The sequence below is a fragment of the Hyperolius riggenbachi genome, chromosome 2 (genome assembly GCF_040937935.1).
Source record: "Hyperolius riggenbachi isolate aHypRig1 chromosome 2, aHypRig1.pri, whole genome shotgun sequence".
Classification (NCBI taxonomy): domain Eukaryota; kingdom Metazoa; phylum Chordata; class Amphibia; order Anura; family Hyperoliidae; genus Hyperolius; species Hyperolius riggenbachi.
In genome coordinates, this window is record NC_090647.1 from 134,824,535 (window position 1) to 134,845,135 (window position 20,601).

General features: G+C 45.1%; 1 protein-coding gene across 2 annotated transcripts in view; it reads left to right on the forward strand.

Moving 5' to 3' along the window:
* Positions 1 to 20,601, forward strand: part of STAC3 (SH3 and cysteine rich domain 3) — a 119,188-nt gene that overhangs the window by 16,555 nt on the left and 82,032 nt on the right. The window contains exon 1 of one of the 2 annotated variants that reach the window (XM_068267471.1): positions 13,373 to 13,508. The exons of the other annotated variant lie outside the window; for it this stretch is intronic. Within the exon in view, the coding sequence (XP_068123572.1) occupies positions 13,500 to 13,508 (9 nt within the window). The 5' untranslated portion in view covers positions 13,373 to 13,499. Of the gene's footprint in view, positions 1 to 13,372; positions 13,509 to 20,601 lie in introns of those variants that run through there. 2 annotated transcript variants of the gene reach the window in all.

A 20,601-nucleotide genomic window follows, 5' to 3' on the forward strand; every position in this document is an offset into this window, starting at 1 on the left:
TGCCTGGCACTGATTGGCCAGGCAGCGCAGGGGGCCAGGCAGTGCCAGGGGTCTGGGGGGGGGGGGCCCGCGCGCCGCAACGGATAGTGGCGATCGGGCGCGGGACGGCGGCGATCAGTGTGCTGGCGCAGCTAGCTGCGTCCAGCAAAAAAAAAAAGTAAGAAAATCGGCCCAGGAGGGCCGGAGAAAACCTTCTGCGCGGCTTACCCCGAACAACTTGGCGCCCAGGCTTTAACAGATACCTATAGAGCACCCTGTTGTTGACCTGAGGAAGCGGTTTGAGCCGCGAAACGCGTTGTCGTCTGAGGTGCTTTATGAAAATAAATATCATAAATTCATTAAGAGTTGATGTCTTCCTATACAAGGTAGGCAAGAATCCTATTATTATTTTTTGGAGTTAATTTAAGAGGAAATAACGTATATTTAAATATATACTACACAAATACGGGCGCCTCCTAACCCTACTGTATCCGTCTAACAGCACGGACTCTCAGGACGCAGGGCGAACGGCAGAATTATGGGTAAATAACCCTTTCATTCCCCGCCGCACACCTGCTGTAATTACACCTAATTTAAATTACGAGTAATGATTACTCGTGATTAAGCTCGGAGATCACCCCTGCTTACTTGCCTTTTACAGCATGCGTCACGTGACTCTGATGCTTCCTCCTTCTGGCAGGGGCAGGGTCAGTTATTAATATTTCTAGTGACCTAAGCCTGTTTAAAAACGGGTTTTAGGTCTGTCACCACTGCTCACGCCCAGCCGACCCGCCCCCTGGTCCGTCCTGCATCCTATCCCAACGGCTGTCAGTGCAGGACATGCGCAGTACCACAAAAGCACTGACACAGGGACAGGACGCAGGGACACTTGCCTTTTATAAGGAAGGATTATTGATTTATAAAGCACCAACATATTCCGTGGTGCTTTACAGAGAAAGACACAAACTTGAGGTACATAATAGTACAGACGTTGGTATGCACAATATATAGACACTGGTACATAACACTGAATTGGTAGACATAGTAACTACAGTGGCAAATGTAACAAGATGAACAAAATGTATAGCAAATTCCAAGACACAAAACAGCCTGCTGCTTTGTGGAATTTATCAAACTTTGGCCATAGTTACTTACTATGGCCCCGATTCATAAAGCATTACCGCATGCAGTAATGCAGAAAACAGCTGATTTTACCAAGAATTAAAGGGACTCCAAGCACCTCTCATGGGCATGCCTTTAACCACCCTGGCGTTCTGATTATATCGCCAGGGTGGCTGCGGGAGGGTTTTTTTTGAATAAAAAAAAAACTATTTCATGCAGCCAACTGAAAGTTGGCTGCATGAAAGCCCACTAGAGGGCGCTCCGGAGGCGATCTTCCGATCGCCTCCGGCGCCCAGAATAAACAAGGAAGGCCGCAATAAGCGGCCTTCCTTGTTTTGCTTATATCGTCGCCATAGCGACGAGCGGAGTGACGTCATCGACGTCAGCCGACGTCCTGACGTCAGCCGCCTCCGATCCAGCCCTTAGCGCTGGCCGGAACTTTTTGTTCCGGCTACGCTGGGCTCAGGCGGCTGGGGGGACCCTCTTTCGCCGCTGCTCGCGGCGAATCGCCGCAGAGCGGCGGCGATCAGGCAGCACACGCGGCTGGCAAAGTGCCGGCTGCGTGTGCTGCTTTTTATTTGATTAAAATCGGCCCAGCAGGGCCTGAGCGGCGACCTCCGGCGGTGTTGGACGAGCTCAGCTCGTCCAGACCGCTCAGGTGGTTAAAGAGAGACTGAAGTCTCCCAAAATACCTATTTTTCTTGTAAAATCATCTTTAATATCATTGCCCTAACTGAAACGCCGCATCCCCGCGGCTGAACACTAACTAAATCACCCCAAACTCCCCAGGGCACATTTCGGGGAGCACTTCCCTGAAGAGGCAGAGCTTTTGGGCTGTAGCTCTGCCTCTACATGCGTCCATCTGCACAGAACGCCGCATCCGCCCGCCCCTTTCAGTCTTCTTTCACTGAGAGGGGTGGGCTAGAGGCGGAGAAATGTGCGGATTGACGCGCATGAAGGCAGAGCTACCATGAAGGTTGGGCATCGTTGGGAGAGTCAGGGTTAGGCATCAGTTGGGGAGGGTCGGTCAGGGTTAGGCAAAGGTGGGGGAGGGTTGGTCAGGGTTAGGCATCGGTGAGGGGTGAGTCGGTCAGAGTTAGGCATCGGTCGGGGGTGGGTCGGTCAGAATTAGGAATAAGTGGGGGAAGGGCTCGTGTGAGAATAGGGTTAGGTTTAGTGTTAGTAAAATATTAGTACATTTTACCATTGTGTTACTGTCAGAAGTAGTAGAATATTGGTAATTTTACCGATATTCTACTAGCGCCTCTATCCAGCACCTAAATTTCCCCAGTGCCCTTTTTGCAGTTACACCTAGTGGAATCATTAGGTCATAGCAGTAATTTATTGTAGTAACTCGCATCAATGGTCTACATAAATAGGAAGTGTGCAGAGTAAAGTAATACTGGGGGTATGTTCACAGCAGCCAATAACAGGTTTACTTTCATTTTCACTAGTTACTAGAAAAAAATGTAGCTGAATTCTTCTTAATCTGAATAGGCCAGGCAGATAAACATCACATTGTTTTCTATGGGAAATGTGTGCATTTGCATTTTTATTGGGCTGTAAATATCAGGCAATGTATGTCATAGACTATTGTTGTTATAGTCACATGGCAACCAACAAGCCAGCTGATTTAAGTTAGTAGTGATATTGAAAGTTGTAAAGCTAGTGTATATTTAGTTATTTCTTGTAAATGATCTTTATGTCTGGCAAGGCTGAAAGCGTGAGGCTAACGGTCATCCACTTCTTCATTTCAGCCTAGGAGGTAAAAAACAAAATATAACTGTGTTATTTCCCAGTCTGTAAGACTTCAAATATCTGAGTGGGGTAATGTGGTCACATAACTGGTACAGACATGGCTCAGCTGTTGTCAGCCATCAAGCATGGTTTTTAATATCTGTGTCTACAGTTACATAGTGAACAAAAATAGAGCGCCCTCATAATCCTGGGTGGGAGCAGTGTGCGGACTTAATGTTATCCATGTCTTGCATTTTAACCTCAGCTGTGCTGAGCTGTGTGAGATGTATAGTGAAGGCATCATAGACATAGTTATGGGCTGCAAAAACGTGCACGAGAGGATTTGCTGCCGGGAGACTTGGGCACAGGATACAGCCGGTATATAGCTTATCCTGCTGCTGCACTAGTCCCTGGCGATGTTAATTACTATTCCCCCTCTAGCTCGACGTGGATAGTGGGGAATGATGTAATTCGGCTTCCAGCTATTGCTGAGTGTCTTCTGACGGCGCTGCAGTTACTCACTCTGCGCCGCTATAGCCGTAATTCCTAATATGGTCTATGGTGGCGCCGGCTGCGCCTATGTCTCCTGCGCTGGATTGCCAGTGTTCGTGCAAAAACCTCAAGGACAGTGGGGAACCTAAACAGGTATAAAACTCAAATTTAAGCTCTGGTCTAAAATCTTAAGCACAGCAAAAAACTAATCGGACAAACATATATGACAGTGTTAGTTACTGGAAGGGTTAAAAATCAAACTTCCACTTCACTCGGAAGATAAGATTGTAGATGATAGGACAAAAAAAACTTATCAGATTGTGTTGAGCTATATTTATAGAGTAAACAAGGCAGAGAACTTTCTCTATTTTGTTTGCTCACACTCAATTTTTTTTGTTTGGTCACACAGGCATTTTATAACCTCTTATTAGTTCTTATTGAGAATTTGTTTTATAATTAAGGAATTTCTTAAAGCTACACTTTCCTTTAATCTGTCCCCTGTTCTAAAAATGTGAGATCTGGCTCAATGTGTCGATCTATTCAGTGGCTTTATTTATCAGCATATTATGAGTTGGAACTGTCTGTGTCTCTCATTTATCAATCAGAACCAAACATATACATGAAACAGTTGGCAAATTGAAGACTTGAGTTGACTGATTGCAATGAAGCAATACAGATGGTTCAGATGTAGCACGTGTTCTGCAGATTTTTATACATGCAGTTCTCACAGTTTCTGGAATAATCTATGAGTTAAGTTAAGAGACACACAGTTGAAATGATGACATGTATGACACAAACAGAAACTGAAGAACTACAAAATGCTTGGCTTAGATGTTCTAGCAGACTGAGTCAGTGTAACAGTCCTATCAAGTTATACTTTCCCGTGAGGAAACTTGCATACCGTCATTATTGAAAGGAAGTCTGTAGTGTGAGGAGCATGAAGGCTGCTATCATTTTGCTTATTAAAGTGGAACGTCACCGATTTCATGAACGTTGCGATCCAGATACAGGATACGCACTGCAATGTATCACTGTGAACATAGCCCAAGGTCGTTTTCACACCAGCAACCAGTGTTTTCAAAACGGTGCAATAGGATGATCACATTGCACTTCGATGCTAAAAGGAGGCTTGTATACACCCACGTTAATGTACAGTAATACAATTTTTGGCCACTCTCTAGCGCTCACTTCCTGTGGCCGAAATACAAATTGCAAGGAAGTGTACTGGTAAAATATGCTTCCGCGCATGCACAACGCGAACGATAAACAGTTTAAAATATTTGCAGCGCCATTGGCTTGTATGACTTCCGGTCAACGCATATCGCCGTGAAAGTTGACCCATAAAGTGCAGATGCTTTTGCGTCAGATGCAATGCTTCTGACGCATCGCACCACATCATGAATGAAATGTCCTATAGACTTTCATTGCTTTAGCATTACCCTGCGGTAAAAAATGGTAATGCAACACAATGAAAACGCTCAAGTGTGAAAGGGGCCTGAGAGTTGTAACAGAATTTTAAAAGCCAGTACTTGCTTTTATAGCTGATCGGCCATCAGTGGTGTAGCTGCTGAGTTATACACTTTGGATGTTGTTAAATTAGCCAATGTACAGTACCAACTTGATTCAAAACATTCTACCTTAAAGTGAGCCTGAAGTGAGAGAAATATGGAGGCTGTCATCTTGATTCTCCAATAAGCAATGCTAGTTGCCTGACTTCTGTGCTGTTGCTCTTCCTCTAATACTTTACATCACTGGCCCAGAATGAGCATGCAGTTAGGATGCTATAACTCCACTGGGTGCATGCTTAATGCAGGCGTGTGACTCAAAATTAACTAACGTTAAAAGCACAGGCAACTGGCATCGCAGGTAAGGGAATGAAGATGGTAGTTCCGTATTCTTCTCACTTCAGCTTCCCTTTCGCTGAAAGCTCACTGGGAAATAATCTGCTACATCTAGGAAGTTACAGAACAATTTATGTGTTACTTAACCACTTAAAGAGAACCAGAGACGAAGCATCCTCATGTATTTTATTACATTTATCAGTGGGAACATGACAGTAAACACCTACCCTGCTTTTAGTTTCATTCTTATCAGCTTAATTAGTCTATTATCAGCTGTGATAAGAATCCCCGACTGGCTCAGTCTAGGTTTGACCTGGAATCATTAGAGCTGAAACACTCTTCTGTGGAGTCTTTTCAAGCATAAGCCTGCCTCCTCCTGGCTCAGATTTCCTGCTTTGCATACTGAGAGCTGTGATGACATGGGAGGGGCTGCTGCTGCTGAGAGAGAATCTCTGAAACAGACACGTGTGGCAATATGATCTGTGTGCTCTGTGTGCACTCTGTCTGCATAGATACTGATGATGACTGCAGTTTCATTCCTATGAGAGACACTTCCTACAGGCAGCTGCACATCATACCAAAATGAAAGCACACAGATGAAAGGCTGCAGCCTTTCTCATATAGCCTAGACAGCACATCCAGAACAACTCATAACCCGGAAGCAGAAGGGATTTGAGCCAGCAATAATGGATAAAAAACACTAAAAAAGGCACACCAGAGCGGTGAAAATATCAGGTAGAGCATTTATTCTTTACAAGCTATCGACTGATATGTTTATTTTGTGTGAAACGTTCATCTCTGGTTCCCTTTAAGGACCACAGGCTTTACCCCCCCCCCCCCCTCCCAAAGACCAGACAATTTTTTGGTTTCCAGGCCACTGCAGCTTTAAGGCCAAGCTGCAGGGTCGCACAACACAGCACACAGGTGATTCAAACCCCCCCCCTTTTCTACCCACCAACAGGGCTTTCTGTTGGTGGGGTCAGATTGCCCCCCGAATGTTTATTTTTATGTGTTTGTTTTCATTAAAAGTTCCTGTTTTTTTATATTTACATATTATACCCCTCCCTCCCTCCCCCGCCAGCCAATCCCCGTGATCAGCTGTCATAGGCTTCAGGCAATCACCTCTGTGCCTCTGGAGGCAGTACAGTACAGTGCTGCTGTAGATCGCAGCGCTTGTACACCCTAATTAACAAAAATCAATAACCATTTGCACGTTCGCATGCAAATGTTCAAACAAATGCATTCACAGATTCACTCATCCAGGCACCACTGTTATGCCTACAGCTAAGTTAAAAGCTTACAAAGGAATGCATAGTTCACAATGGAATGAATTCTTTTGCTTAGTCACCTACACTGCGCAGAAGTACCCAGGTAAACATAGGTGTCCTAACTCTGGCTCTGTAACATGCATAGTGCAGACATGCACCCTAATTAGACGGCGGTTCCAGTCGCCAATGGGAGACTGAGCTCTGCTCCTCCTACCAAGCAAGAGATGCACGAACAGCCTGCATGCAATCTCCTGCAAACTGAAGCCCCACGACTTTACGCCGATCGGCATTAGGCGGTCCTGGGGCCCTTCAGCGTGACGCGGTCGGCTAGTAGTTAAAGGGGTTCTGTGGAGGGGGTTAAAAAGACAAAATCCAACACTTACCTGTGGCTTCTATCGGCCCCCTGCAGCTGTTACATCCCGCGCCGTCCTCCGATCCTCTGGTTCCGGTCTAATCTTGCGTCTACCTAGATTGCGGCCACGCGCGCATCAATGGGAGCTTACTATGTAGCCACAGTACAAGAAAACTTTGTACTGCGCCTGCGCAGTAAGCTTCCGATGACGTGCGAGGGAGCAAGCACTATTCGTCTATTTAGACTAATATTAGACCTGGACCGGTGGTGGGGAACCGAGGACGGTGCGGGACATTGCAGCTGCAGGGGGCCAATAGAAGCCCCAGGTAATTGTTGGATTTTGTCTTTTGAGCCCCTCCACAGAACCCCTTTAAAGTATACCCAAGCTGAAGCTCAGAGAAGGAAGCCTCAGGATCCTATTGAAACTTCCCTCCCTGCTCTGATGTCCTCCATCGCTGAGCACAGCCCCATGGAAGATTGGTGACAAGGCATTGTCACTAATCATATCGGGGGCGCGCAGTGCCTCTTCCTGGATTGTGGCCACGCGAGCCCGCCCATGCTCAGTAAGCCCTCTCTGTGCTACTGCGCATGCGTGGACAGCTCCTGTGCCCACGATCCAGGAAGACTCAGCAACGGGGCTTTAGACCACAGAGGGAAGCCTCAATAGGATCCTGAGGCTTCCCTCTCGTCAGGTCAGGAACTTATTTTGAACCCGAGCTTTGGCTCGGAATTACTTTAATGACACATATAAGTGCCCATAGCAAAGGCTGTTAACTGCCATATGTTACAGGGAACCTGAAGTCAGAAAAAATAAGTAGGCTTCCATCTTGATTCTCTGGGGTTGTATGTTTATGCAAAGGCCTTTAAAAGACTATAGAACTGATCTGAAGTCTTTTCTAGTGATGATCAAAAATGCCAAAATTCTTTCCACACATTTTTATGAAAATAATGAAAATGTTGATTTTCAAACAAAAACTGATTTTGCAAGTTCTGCGAAGATACGTTTGCGGATTCTGCAAATGCATTTTCGTGGAAGAAACACAATTGTAAATAGAAATTCTCAGACAGCGACAGAAAGCAAGTTTGTCTGTTGTATGACTGGTTGATGGTGATGATACAGAGTGAAAGGAAATTAGTTCCTGTTTATTTTCGCATTAACAAACCCATTTTGAATATTTTCAAAATCAAAATTGTATTGGTGGCCAATTGGTAAGGTGGTCAATGAAATACAAAATTTTCAAGCATGCATGCCGATTGTATGCAGCTTGGAACTGGGCTAATCCAAATGGTCAGGAAATGCATTTGATTGGTTCAGGTCCAAGATGTATTACATTTTCATATAAGTCCAAAAGATAAGCTCAAGCCACTTCCATTCAATGGTCAATGAACTGAAATTCTGTCACCCTCCATCCACCAATCGGTTTCTCTGTTTTCAATGAGGGGACTGGCTTGTTTGTTTGCTCAAGGTAGTGAGACCTAATAAAATTGGTGGGGGGGGGGGGGGAGGGGGAGGCTGCAGCAGCCACTAGGCAGTTTTGCACTTCTGAACAGATATGAAAAAAAGGGGTTTTAATATTTGCACACAGTCTTCAGCTTTTTATAAGGCTGGATTTAAAGAAAAGAAGTCTGAGATTTAGGGATTGCTGTGATTGTGTTTTATTGCCATAGTAACATGAAACATGCATTTAAACCCCTTCCTCATGTACAGGGGATTTGAGTTGAATGCTTTACAAAGAGGGCACTAATCAACAGCTAGATGTGTTCTATGAACATGATATACATTCTCTAAGGTAAATCTTTAATAACTATAATTTACATTTCTTTCGTGGGTCAATTAATGCATACTGCTGAAAAGTTCCAAAGCTCTATATCAGGGGTAGGGAACCTATGGCTCGGGAGCCAGATGTGGCTCTTTTCATGGCTACATCTGGCTCACAGAAAAATCAGTAGGGGTTGATTCACTAAGCTACACTGTGCTCAAGCAGCACAGCTTAGTGAGGCAGTGCAAGAAAAATTTTCAAATAACATTTATATCGCGCTTTTCTCCTGGCGGACTCAAAGCGCCAAAGTAGGCACGCTACTGCTGCAGCATGCACTACTAACTTACTCACGCTCCCCCCCAAAACTAACAGCCGCTCCAATTGTCCCACCCTGGACCCTGTCAGGTCCAGTGACTTTGTAGGATGAGATCCCTGCACTTTGATTTGCCCAATAGGCTGCCTGTCACTTGACAAAGTGCGAGGATCTCACCCTACAAGGTGAATCAACCTCCAAGTCAACTAGGTAATTGTACAAGCTATTAGTCAGTATTTCTCCTGTCTGTAATTGCTGAAGTTGCTGAAACCCAAGAGAAGCTGAAGACGTGTCTGACACTTCCACTGCCTGGCGGATCAACTGTATACACATCACCATAGCAACAGGGATATGAGCCCTCTGCTGCGCATGTGCACTGTCCCAGTTTGAAACAGATTGTATGGCTTTCAGGGAAATACAATTTTTGGCGTTTATGGCTCTCTCAGCCAAAAATGTTCCTGACCCCTGCTCTATATACTGCATACAGTTAAAATAAAAATCAAACAGGATCAAATGTATAAGGAAAATTAACAAAAATAATCAGGTCTCGACTGGCTATTTATTGACCATCCGCTTTGAGCACACTATTTGACCTGTGACTTTAGCATTGCAGTTGCTTTAAATACAGTATCCATAAATTCTTTGCCAGTGCAGAGTGTGTAACTCTTGTCCTAGGGCAATGCTGTAATGCACAGGTCTTGCTAGAGCTTTATGCTGCCAGGAAAGGCTGAACATCACACTGGTGGCCACAAAGTAAACACAACTGACATCTTTTGTTGCCTGTGCTGGATGTTTAATAGTTCACTATGTTAACCATAGGGATCCTATTTTTCTTTCTGGTGTCTTTTGTAGTGACGGAATGCCAAGTCCTGACTTGCATGATGGCGAGCAGATATCAGACATGTCATATTAGCAGTGCTAGCAGCACAGAACATTTATATTGCACTTTTCTCCTGGTGCTCTGAAAGCACTTCAGGGCTGCAGCCAGTTAGGGGCACCCTCCGCAGGCGATCAGGATCACAAGAGAATCTTGCCCCAAAACTCCTTACTGTTTTACATACTGGCTTGAGCTGGGATTGAAATCCTGGTCAAAGGTTCAAATCCCACATCTAAGTCAACAGCCTTACCAGTACACTATCCAGTATGACATGTCTAATGTAAAGACACTGTGAACAACTGGTTTGTGCTGTGGCTAGTGACAACCTATCTGCTGAACCACTGCATCACCGTGCATGGTATGAAACCATTCTGGTAGATTTGAGTAGAGAATGACAGTTGGATACCAATAATTTTGAGCTAACAGTTAATTTAAAGATGCTTGAATGCAGTTTGGAATTTAACTAAATTTAATTAACTTTAATGACTGCATATACAGTAATTGATTCAGGTATAAGATTGATACATTTGCATAAAATTTGCATCAATTCAAGATTACTAGCATCTAATTGACCATCTTCATTCAGAATTCCAAGCCTTTACCACTTTTTCTGTCCCCCTTTCCAAGCTATCCACACCTCTTATGGTGCAATGCACAAGCCATGCAGCTGTCACCTGGGAAGGGGCTTTCTTCTCAGACTTGAGGTATTTGCCAGGACTCAGGGCCCCATTTGTGACAGCTGTCAATACTGCTGTGGTATGAAGCCTGGACCACATAGCAACCACATAGTATTACGATTTAGAGACTGTTACGTATGTAGTCACTCATTGCAGGATTGTGTACATCTTGCATGTTGTTCTTTTTCCTCAATTGCTTTACCTGTAGCTTTTCTAGCTTTCTATATTTACACCACCTTTAAAGCTGTTTAGTCTTCGTTTTTCTCTGTCACAGAATAAAAGTTTTTTTTTTACATTCCAGACTATTAAAATGGCACAATTCTGTGGATATTGCTTATCGTTAAGCAAATTCTTCTCTGCTTATTATGTTTTCATGTTGGAATTTGATGTGTACATGAGTGTGAATAAGGTTAATTGGTTGGTTGAGCAACAGCCTCTTACTGAATGGAAATGCTCCTAAAAATATCTATGGAAAATATCTACCAAATGCTGTTACTGTGAACTACCTATAGAGTACTCAATTGACATCTACTGGGCTGCATTCTTTATCTGACCTTCAGTTCAGTTTAGTTAGATTGAGGGCTGGTTCAGACGGACGTCTGTGTGGCGCCGCGTCTGGGGGCGTTGCGGCGGCTGCGTGGTCAGGCTTTCAGTAGCCTTCGCTCGCGTTCCGATGCGGTCGCGTTTTTTTTTTCTCCTAGGGGAACATTAGCCGTCGTGGTTGGCCGCTCCCTGGAAGCAACATGTCGCTTCCAGGGGCAGCTCGAACACTAACGAAAATCGGGACCCGAACGCCACGTTCGGGTAAAGGCGCGCAAAAGCTCGGTGTAAACGCTCCCATTCACTTGAATGGGAGCATTTACCGCGACGTTCCGAACGCTTGCGGTAAACGCTCCACAAGCGTCCGTCTGAACCAGCCCTTAGAGTGGGTCCACACTAGACCCGGTTGCAGGACGGACACTGCAGTCCGGATCAGGGGAAGTACCCACCGTACTGCAAACTGATGAAAGTGCATCAGTTTTGCATCAGTTTCCGTTCAGGTTTTTCCCTGACAGAAAACGTCTCCATCATTAGGAAGCAGTGGGAGGATTTTTTTGGGCCAATCATAAAGCTCAGGCTATCCGTTTTAACATCCGTTTTTTGCCTGTGGAGCTGGAGATGCGTTTTCTCATTACTTTCACTACCCCTGCGTGTATCCGTGGTCCTGATCCGTTGTGTGAAAATGCAGCAGATCCGGACCTTCCGTTCAGGTTTTAAAAACGGATCCCCGCAAACGCAGACGGATCCGTTTTTTACTTGGGTGAGGCTGGCTGTTATTTTCAACATTAGTATCCGGGACTCAGTTTTTTATCAGGTTTGAAAAACGCAGCCACGGATACGTTTCCGGACCTAGTGTGGACTGGCTCTTAGTCAGTTTAGTAGTTTTCTTTTGGTGGTCTTTCAGTAGTTTAGTCAGATTTCTTTTGGTGGTCTATGGACAACATTGGTGGGAGCCAGGAGGGCATGACAAGGCTTCCCACTTCTTAAGTAATAATATAATTTTTTTGCTGATGTTCGCCTTTTTGTACATTTTAAGCCTCATACACACATAGGATGCCTTGTTAGCCTACAGGCTAGCACCAAATTCTGTTACCATGGAGAGGGGAGAAGGGATGACAGTACATGACAGAGTGGGAGGTATAACGAAAAGAACAACAGACTCGGCCTGCGTTCAGGCAAGATGTATGATCTAGCAGGCCAGATCTCTTCCTGAAGCATTGGTATCGTCATACACATGCTATATTCTCTACCTACCGGCCAACTTGGCTGAGAACCATCTAGCATGTGTATACGAAGGTGATTGTCATCCGATGTTGATGAGTACTACGTAACCTGTAAATACTTGTATGGAAAATAGGGATGAGGTTCCAAATTCTGCAGAATTCTGATTTACAAGTTTCTGATCAGAAATTGTTTTACTTTATTCAGAAATCTGAATTCCGCAGAATACCGCATTACCAAGACTTATAAATTTTAGGCCAATCTCTTGGAAAGACTCAGAAGTATTGGGACAATCAGAGAATCCATATTTTGCCATGGAAATCAGAATACTGTGGAATTTTTAGGCCAATCACAACACTGGGAAATATTAGGCAAATCAGAGAATGCTGACGTGCACTGTGGTAGCTTGACAAAAAATATATATTAAAAAAACTGCACAATTCAGAAAGTCAAAAATCGAAAAGACACTTGTCGAAATACCGAATTGCAAATCTGCATTTCCGGTCATCCCTAATGGGGAAGACCTTGCTTGCATTTTTTCATAGAGTACAGTATAATCACACATCAGTTAGAAACCTTCCAACCTGTCTCTTGTATAATGTTTGGCTTCCAAGGATCAAAGATGCCTACTTATTATTATTTATTTTTAAAGTACTGACATCTACTGCAGCATTTTACAAAGTTTATATTCATGTCACTTGTCCCTCAGAGGGGCTTACAATCTAATTCATGCCGTAGTCATAATTCTATGCCCCTATCGTAGACTAGGCCAATTTTGAGGGAACCAATGAATGTTTCTGTATGAGTTGGGCATTCTGACTGACTAAGGTGATCCTGATATTGCACGCTACTAATGCATTTTGTGCTTTAGTATTACCCTCTACCAGCTATAAAAAGACATGCCACATTCTTACTCATTAATAATGGATGACATGCATAGTTGTGTGTCACTCAGCTCCTCTTGCTTAATGCGTTGCCCAGCTGTACTACACTGGCTCCAGTCATTATTTCCTCATTGTGTTATTTGCAGGAAGTGACAGAGGCCGATCAAAGCCAAATTCCCTTCTGTATCCAGTATTAGATCACCTGATGTCCAAATAACTCCAGCCACATAAATCTAATCCATTATAGAACATTCTCCGCAATTATGCAATACAAACATGCCGTGTTCAGACCTCACACACCCACTGCCAGTTGGAGATTAAAACAATAAAGACCACCACACTTCTGCTTGTCCTTCTCTCTTGTTTGCTCGATCCCACTCCGGAGGGAAGGGAAACGACAATCAGGGACTGAGCAAAGATAAAGAAGCTTGCAATCATGCAAAAGGTACCACTAATGTATGCAGTGTTTCTTATTAACCCTGGAGCGTAAAGAGATGATTTGCATATTCAGGAGTGATGCTTCATGGGAAACCACAGTTGCTCACTTAAAACTGTATTATTGCAAATACCCTCTCTGTTAAAAAGGCAAAATTATATTTAGCATTGATTTTTAATAGAGGACTATTTGGTCTTTTTTAGCTCTTTATACTTTCCTAGTGGTTCTGGGTCACAATGGGCTCTCTGGGTATTCCTTAGTACCGTTTTTTTCTTGTAAAAATGTTCTTTATTTCAGCATGACTCAATATAGGTTCTGTTTTACAAAAGGGGTCATAGGCACATCATTATATTATCTGTATACTGTGAATAAATGCTGGGAATTGCCTCACTGTAATAGTGGTGTCTTCTAGAACACTAATATATCTTGTAGAACACAAATACGTCTTCAATGAAATCACTTTTATCTTTCAATATGCCATGACCTGGACACAAAGGTGCTAAAAAGTGTTTGGCTTTGTGCCACTTTATTGAATGATTATTTGTGATGTATTGAAAGCTGAATACCCACCAGCAGATGTGGCCAGATGGATCAGAGATCGTCGCTAACAAATGTTCGTTTCTCCATCCATCTGGCTGCATCTGCAATTGTCGTTTGCGGCAGCTGAAGCAAATGATCATGTGTAACTGATCGTTTACACAATCGTGCTGAACAGTGCAGTTTCTAGGCTAAAATGCACCCAGGGCGAGGGTGTAAAAATTGCCCCCCCCCCCCCCGCAGCAAGGTATGGGTGCCCGCAGTATAGGTTAGCCAGGTCTAGTTGCACTCAGTATAGATTCCCCCAGAATAGGTACCCCAGTATAGGTAGCCAGCTTTAGGTCCCCCCAGTATAGGTAGCCAGGCATAGGTGAGCCAGTATAGTTGCCTCCGGTATAGGTTAGCCAGGTAGGTGCCTCCAGTATAGGTAGCCAGTATAGTTGCCGCCAGTATAGGTTAGATAGGCAGGCGTCCCCGGTATAAATTAGATAGGTAGTAGGTGCCCCCAGTACAGGTTAGCTAGGTGGGTGCCTCTAATATAGGTAGCCAGAATAGTTGCCCCCAGCATAGGTTAGATAGGTAGATGCCCCCAGTATAGGTTAGCTAGGTAGGTGCCTCCAATATAGGTAGCCAGTATAGTTGTTACCTGTATAGGCTAGCTAGGTAGGTAGGTGCCCCCAATACAGGTTGGATAAGTTAATGCTCCCACTATAGGTTAGATAGGTAGCTGCCCCTCAGTATAGGTTAGATAGGTAGGTGCCCCCCCTGTATAGGTTAGATAGGTAGGTGCCCCCCAGGATAGGTTAGATAGGTAGCTGCCCCAATATAGGTTAGGTAGGTGCCCCTCAGTATAGGTTAGATAGGTAGCTGCCCCCAGTATAGGTTAGATAGGTAGGTGCCCCCCAGGATAGGTTTGATAGGTAGCTGCCCCCCAGTATAGGTTAGATAGGTAGCTGCCCCCCAGGATAGGTTAGATAGGTAGCTGCCCCAATATAGGTTAGGTAGGTGCCCCCCAGTATAGGTTAGATAGGTAGCTGCTCCCCAGTATAGGTTAGATAGGTAGGTGCCCCCCAGGATAGGTTAGATAGTTATGTGCCCCCCAGGATAGGTTAGATAGGTAGCTGCCCCAATATAGGTTAGGTAGGTGCCCCCAAGTATAGGTTAGATAGGTAGCTGCCCCCCAGTATAGGTTAGATAGGTAGGTGCCCCCCAGGATAGGTTAGATAGGTAGCTGCCCCAGTATAGGTTAGGTAGGTGCCCCCCAGTATAGGTTAGATAGGTAGCTGCCCCCCAGTATAGGTTAGATAGGTAGGTGCCCCCCAGTATAGGTTGGATAGGTAGGTGCCCCCCAGGATAGGTTAGATAGGTAGCTGCCCCAGTATAGGTTAGGTAGGTGCCCCCCAGTATAGGTTAGATAGGTAGCTGCCCCCCAGTATAGGTTAGATAGGTAGGTGCCCCCCAGTATAGGTTAGATAGGTAGGTGCCCCCCAGTATAGGTTAGATAGGTAGGTGCCCCCCAGGATAGGTTAGATAGGTAGCTGCCCCAGTATAGGCTAGGTAGGTGCCCCCCAGTATAGGTTAGATAGGTAGCTGCCCCCCAGTATAGGTTAGATAGGTAGGTGCCCCCCAGGATAGGTTAGATAGGTAGCTGCCCCAGTATAGGTTAGGTAGGTGCCCCCCATGATGGAGGGAGGAGACGCAGCCGCGGGGAGGGCAGCCCGACATGCGATCTCCCCTCGAACTGCAGAGTAATGCAGCAGGGAAGAGCTGTGCATAACTACTCACCTCGCTGGCTCCAAGCGCTGCTCTCTCGCTGCCAGTCTCATCTCTCCATAGACGCTGATACACACATGCGCTGCTTCTGGCTAAACAGGAAGCAGCGTGTATTAGCGTGTATGGAGAGATGAGACTGGCGGCGAGAGAGCAGCGCTTGGAGCCAGCGAGGTGAGTAGTTATGCACAGCGCTTCCCTGCTGCATTACTCTGCAGTCCGAGGGGAGATCGCATGGAGAGCGGCCCGGGGAGAGGAAGGGAGGGAGAGGTTGGGCTGCCCTCCCCGCGGCTGCGGCTCCCCCCTCCATCACAGCGCCCCCCTCCCAGCAGCGCTCAGTGCGGCGGCACAGGCCGCACGGCAGTAGAAACGGCCCTGGTGGTGAACCCGTGCAAGTCAATGAGGATCGGAAAGTTCTACAGACCTGTCGGTTGTTCAAAAAGGAACAAATGCTGCAGGTGTCGTGCTTCGGTCAACATAATTTAATTTTTTTTTTTTAAATGTTGCGTGATATGGCGAAAAAAATTTTGGTGTGAAAAATCATTCTGTAGGTATGGACCTTTAGATCTGAACTTAAAGTCCTTTCACCAACACACCAAACCATACGCTGTTATTTTGTTTTGAAGTGGAATTCAAGCTGGGGACCCAAAGCTGCAAGGCAAGAGTGCTATCCACTGTGCCACCATGCAGCACTCTATGGCCTCAATTCATCAAGACTTATCGAATCAATTACCAACAGCTCGGTGAAATGCCAAACTTGATAAGTTGATTTCAGGATTCATCAAAGTTATCTACAGCTGTTAGCGAGCATTCGGTAATCATTCGGTAATGATGCGATAAAGCGGAAGAAAGTGCAATTCATGAAAATGAAAGTGGGCGTGGTTTAGTGTTAAATTTAGAATTAGTTGTCTCCTTCACTGCTCTGTCGTTATTCCTGTCAGAACATTGCAGACAGAGAAGATGGAGCCATTTGAAGTGGTTATGTATCAGCTGAGAGTGATTCAAAGGGGCGCAGAAGGGCAAGAATAAGATCTAGAACCATATCAATTTGCAAGAGAATGGATTTATTTGCTATACCATGACATCTGCATTTCTCTTGAATCATCTTGTAAGAGAACATAGGCAGTGTCAGGGTTAACTAAATAGCTAGCTGCACTACATTTTTTTTCAGAAAAGGCTCCTATCAAGCCGTAGCTGGCGAAATTGTAAGATTGTCCCAAGCCACTTCCAGAATCCTGGTCCAGGTGTTAAGCCCTATTCGGAATGTTGCTACGTGGTGTTCAAAGGACTGCTTTTTTTTACTCACAATTCCACAGGAATCTTATGGTTCCACAGGAATCTTAAAAGTTATCGCAAAGACAATGATGAATCGATGCCTATATCTCTCTCTTCTCATGAATTACCACTCCTTGGAGTATATTCACTCAGCCCCAGTAAACTTTGTGTGTGCAGGCAGCGCACATAATATTAACCACCCTGGCGTTCTATTAAGATCGCCAGGGCGGCTGCGGGAGGGTTTTTTTTAAATTTAAAAAAAACTATTTCATGCAGCCAACTGAAAGTTGGCTGCATGAAAGCCCACTAGAGGGCGCTCCGGAGGCGTTCTTCCGATCGCCTCCGGCGCCCAGAATAAACAAGGAAGGCCGCAATGAGCGGCCTTCCTTGTTTTGTTTAGATCGTCGCCATAGCGACGAGCGGAGTGACGTCATGGACGTCAGCCGACGTCCTGACGTCAGCCGCCTCCGATCCAGCCCTTAGCGCTGGCCGGAACTTTTTGTTCCGGCTACGCTGGGCTCAGGCGGCTGGGGGGACCCTCTTTCGCCGCTGCTCGCGGCGAATCGCCGCAGAGCGGCGGCGATCGGGCAGCACACGCGGCTGGCAAAGTGCCGGCTGCGTGTGCTGCTCTTTATTTGAACAAAATCGGCCCAGCAGGGCCTGAGCGGCAGCCATCGGCGGTGATGGACGAGCTGAGCTCGTCCATACCGCTAAGATGGTTAAGGGTCCTATCGTGCATGTTGCGTTGTTTTACTCAGAAAGCGATGCACTGCACTCCATGTCAAAGCACCATAGGCATAACATTGCATTGCAATTTAAAAATAAATAAATACCAAAAATAAGAGAAAAAGTCCTATCAAAATTATTGTTAGTATTTTCAGAGGGTCTCACAATCTAATCTATACCATTGTACTCTAGGTCCAATTTTAGGGGTAAGCCAATTAACTTATCTGTATGTGTTTGAGATGTGGGAGGAAACCCACATAGACACGGGGAGAACATACAAACTCCTTGCAGATAGTGCCCTGGCTGGGATGCTAACCAGGGACACGGCGCTGCAAGGCGAGAGTTATAATCACTATGCCACTGTGCTGCTGTTTAAAATGGATTTTCTCACAGGTGAGCAGGCAAATGATCCTCTCCAGGAATTCACAAGTGATTCCCAGCCATCTCTATGGAGATTTGGGCGTGCAAGTTGATGGTGGAAACAAAGGTCGCATTTTAGGAGTTCCTTGAGGGGATTCAATATCCCCCCCCCCCCCCCCCCCAATATTCCCAAACCACCAAAATGATGGACTCCTGCTGGAGTCACAAACACCCTTGTATAGAACCACTCAAATGTGAAGGAGCAAGAGATTAATCCACGGTAGCAGATACATTAACTGCATCAATGTACTTTGTAGTGCAGCTATTCTGAGACTTTGAGCATCCTGTTTACAATGAAGTTGGTACTGATAGAGGACATCCCCCATTTAAACCCCATATGGTTTCCACAGCATCTGTCATGTGTCTAGCCATGAAAATATTTGCCTGCATTCCACAATCCTGGTATTTTGCACAATGTTTTCATGCTTCTTAATTGACCATATGGAATATTCTCAACCCACTTTTCAGTATAATTAATTGTTAATAGCTAGCTGTGGTGTCAGTAGTTATGAAATGTGTTTTTCTGTATATTTCCATAGCCAGTGGATAAATTACTGTATGTGAGATATTTATTATCATAAACTATGAAGTTTAAACAGCTGAGCGATTCACTGAGGCAGGGTTTACACTTACTGTATCAAAAATATAGCTTTCTATTTGCGATTGTTTGCAAATCTGTGTTTACACTTTTTGTATGTTTTAAATTCTGACAGCAGCGCTGCTGATCTTTTTGTGAGATTTCCCTATTTAAAGGGATCTTAGCAGCACCTGGCTTCAAATAGCTGAAAAGACTGCCATGTTTGAGAAGTTAATCCCCCCTGCTCCCTTTTCACTGCTATTATCCAGGGTTGGTGTAAAGTTCATCAAGTGTGACTTATCTTATCTGTTTGAAGCACAGTCTTCCTTTAATGCTTAAAGAGGAGCTGTCAGCCATACAGAAAAAAACACATATATAAGTAGATAAATACTTGCTCTATTTACAAAATTTATGTATTGCACTGTCCACATTTTGATTTCAGTCATTTTTCTACAGTAAGAAAAACGAGAAAATCCTTCTTAGCATTTCCCATTTTAACTGTGGCTATTTTGAAGCCAATCCTGATGTAATTTCCCCCCCTTACTCTCCTGTTCCTGATTGTGTATGCATTGCCCACTCCCTCCACTATAGGAAGGGCATTGTCTCATATTGGCCAAACAGAGAGGAACAGAGATGTGGGAGGGGAAAACAGGAGGGGAAGAGGCTTCAGCCAATCAGGCTGCATTAGTTAAGTCTGAGGGGAAGTAGAGAAGCAAAAAAGGACCACCCAGCATGCCCTGCAACTTCCTTTGTGGGTACCAAATTTTGTGTTACCAAATAAGAGTCAGGTAAACTGCGGAATGATTATTTATCAACAAGAAAAGTAATAGTGATTTTAACTTTTGGATTGCCTGGTTAACACCCTTATTACTTGTTTACCAGATAAAAATAAAGAATTGAATTTATGCCCGACAGTTACACTTTAACTACCTAAAGACCGCTCCATGCCGATGGGCGTGGCCGTGGCGGCAGCCCCAGGACCGCCTAGCGCCAATTGGCGTCAAGTCCTGGGGCTGCAGTTTGCAGGAGATCGCGCGCAGGCTGCGCGTGCATCTACTGCTTGGGGTCGGAGCTCCGCCTTCAGTCTCCGAGCAGCAATCGCTGCTTGGGAGACTGTTAGACGGCGAAACCGCCATCTTTCCTGTAAGTACAGCGCTGCGATCAGCAGCAGCGCTGTACTGGGGACAGCCGTGTGACACGGCTGTCCCCCTGGGGCACTTGGGAGTGATTGGCAGTGATAGGCTGAAGCCTATCACAGCCGATCGCTGTGATAGGCTGGATGGGGGAGGGAGGGAGGCTGGCTGGGGGAGGCAGCAGAAACGGTTTTTTTTAAATACAAAAAGACTATAAATATTTATATTAAAAAAACAAACAACTGGGGGCGATCAGACCCCACCAACAGAGAGCTATGTTGGTAGGGAGAAAAGGAGGGGGAGGATCACTAGTGTGTGGTGTTGTGCGTTCCTGCAGCTTGGCCTTAAAGCTGCAATGGCCCTTTTAGTAAAAAAAATAGCCTGGTCTTTAGGGGGGGGGGGGTTAGCACTGTGGTCCTGAAGTGGTTAATGGGTTTGTTTGATCTTAGCAATTATTTCTAATTAGAAGAGTCCTTATCTGCCTTCCATGTTCTGTTTCTTGAGACCTACCTGTGGACAGAGGAAGTAGAAGAATACTGCATGTAATTAACCCTCGGACCTGAACTCAGAGTGTCCTCTCTGCTCTAAAAGATACACAACAGCTTAATAACCTTTAAACAAAAACATTTCTTTGTTACAGCTGATACAAATCCTAAAATAAATC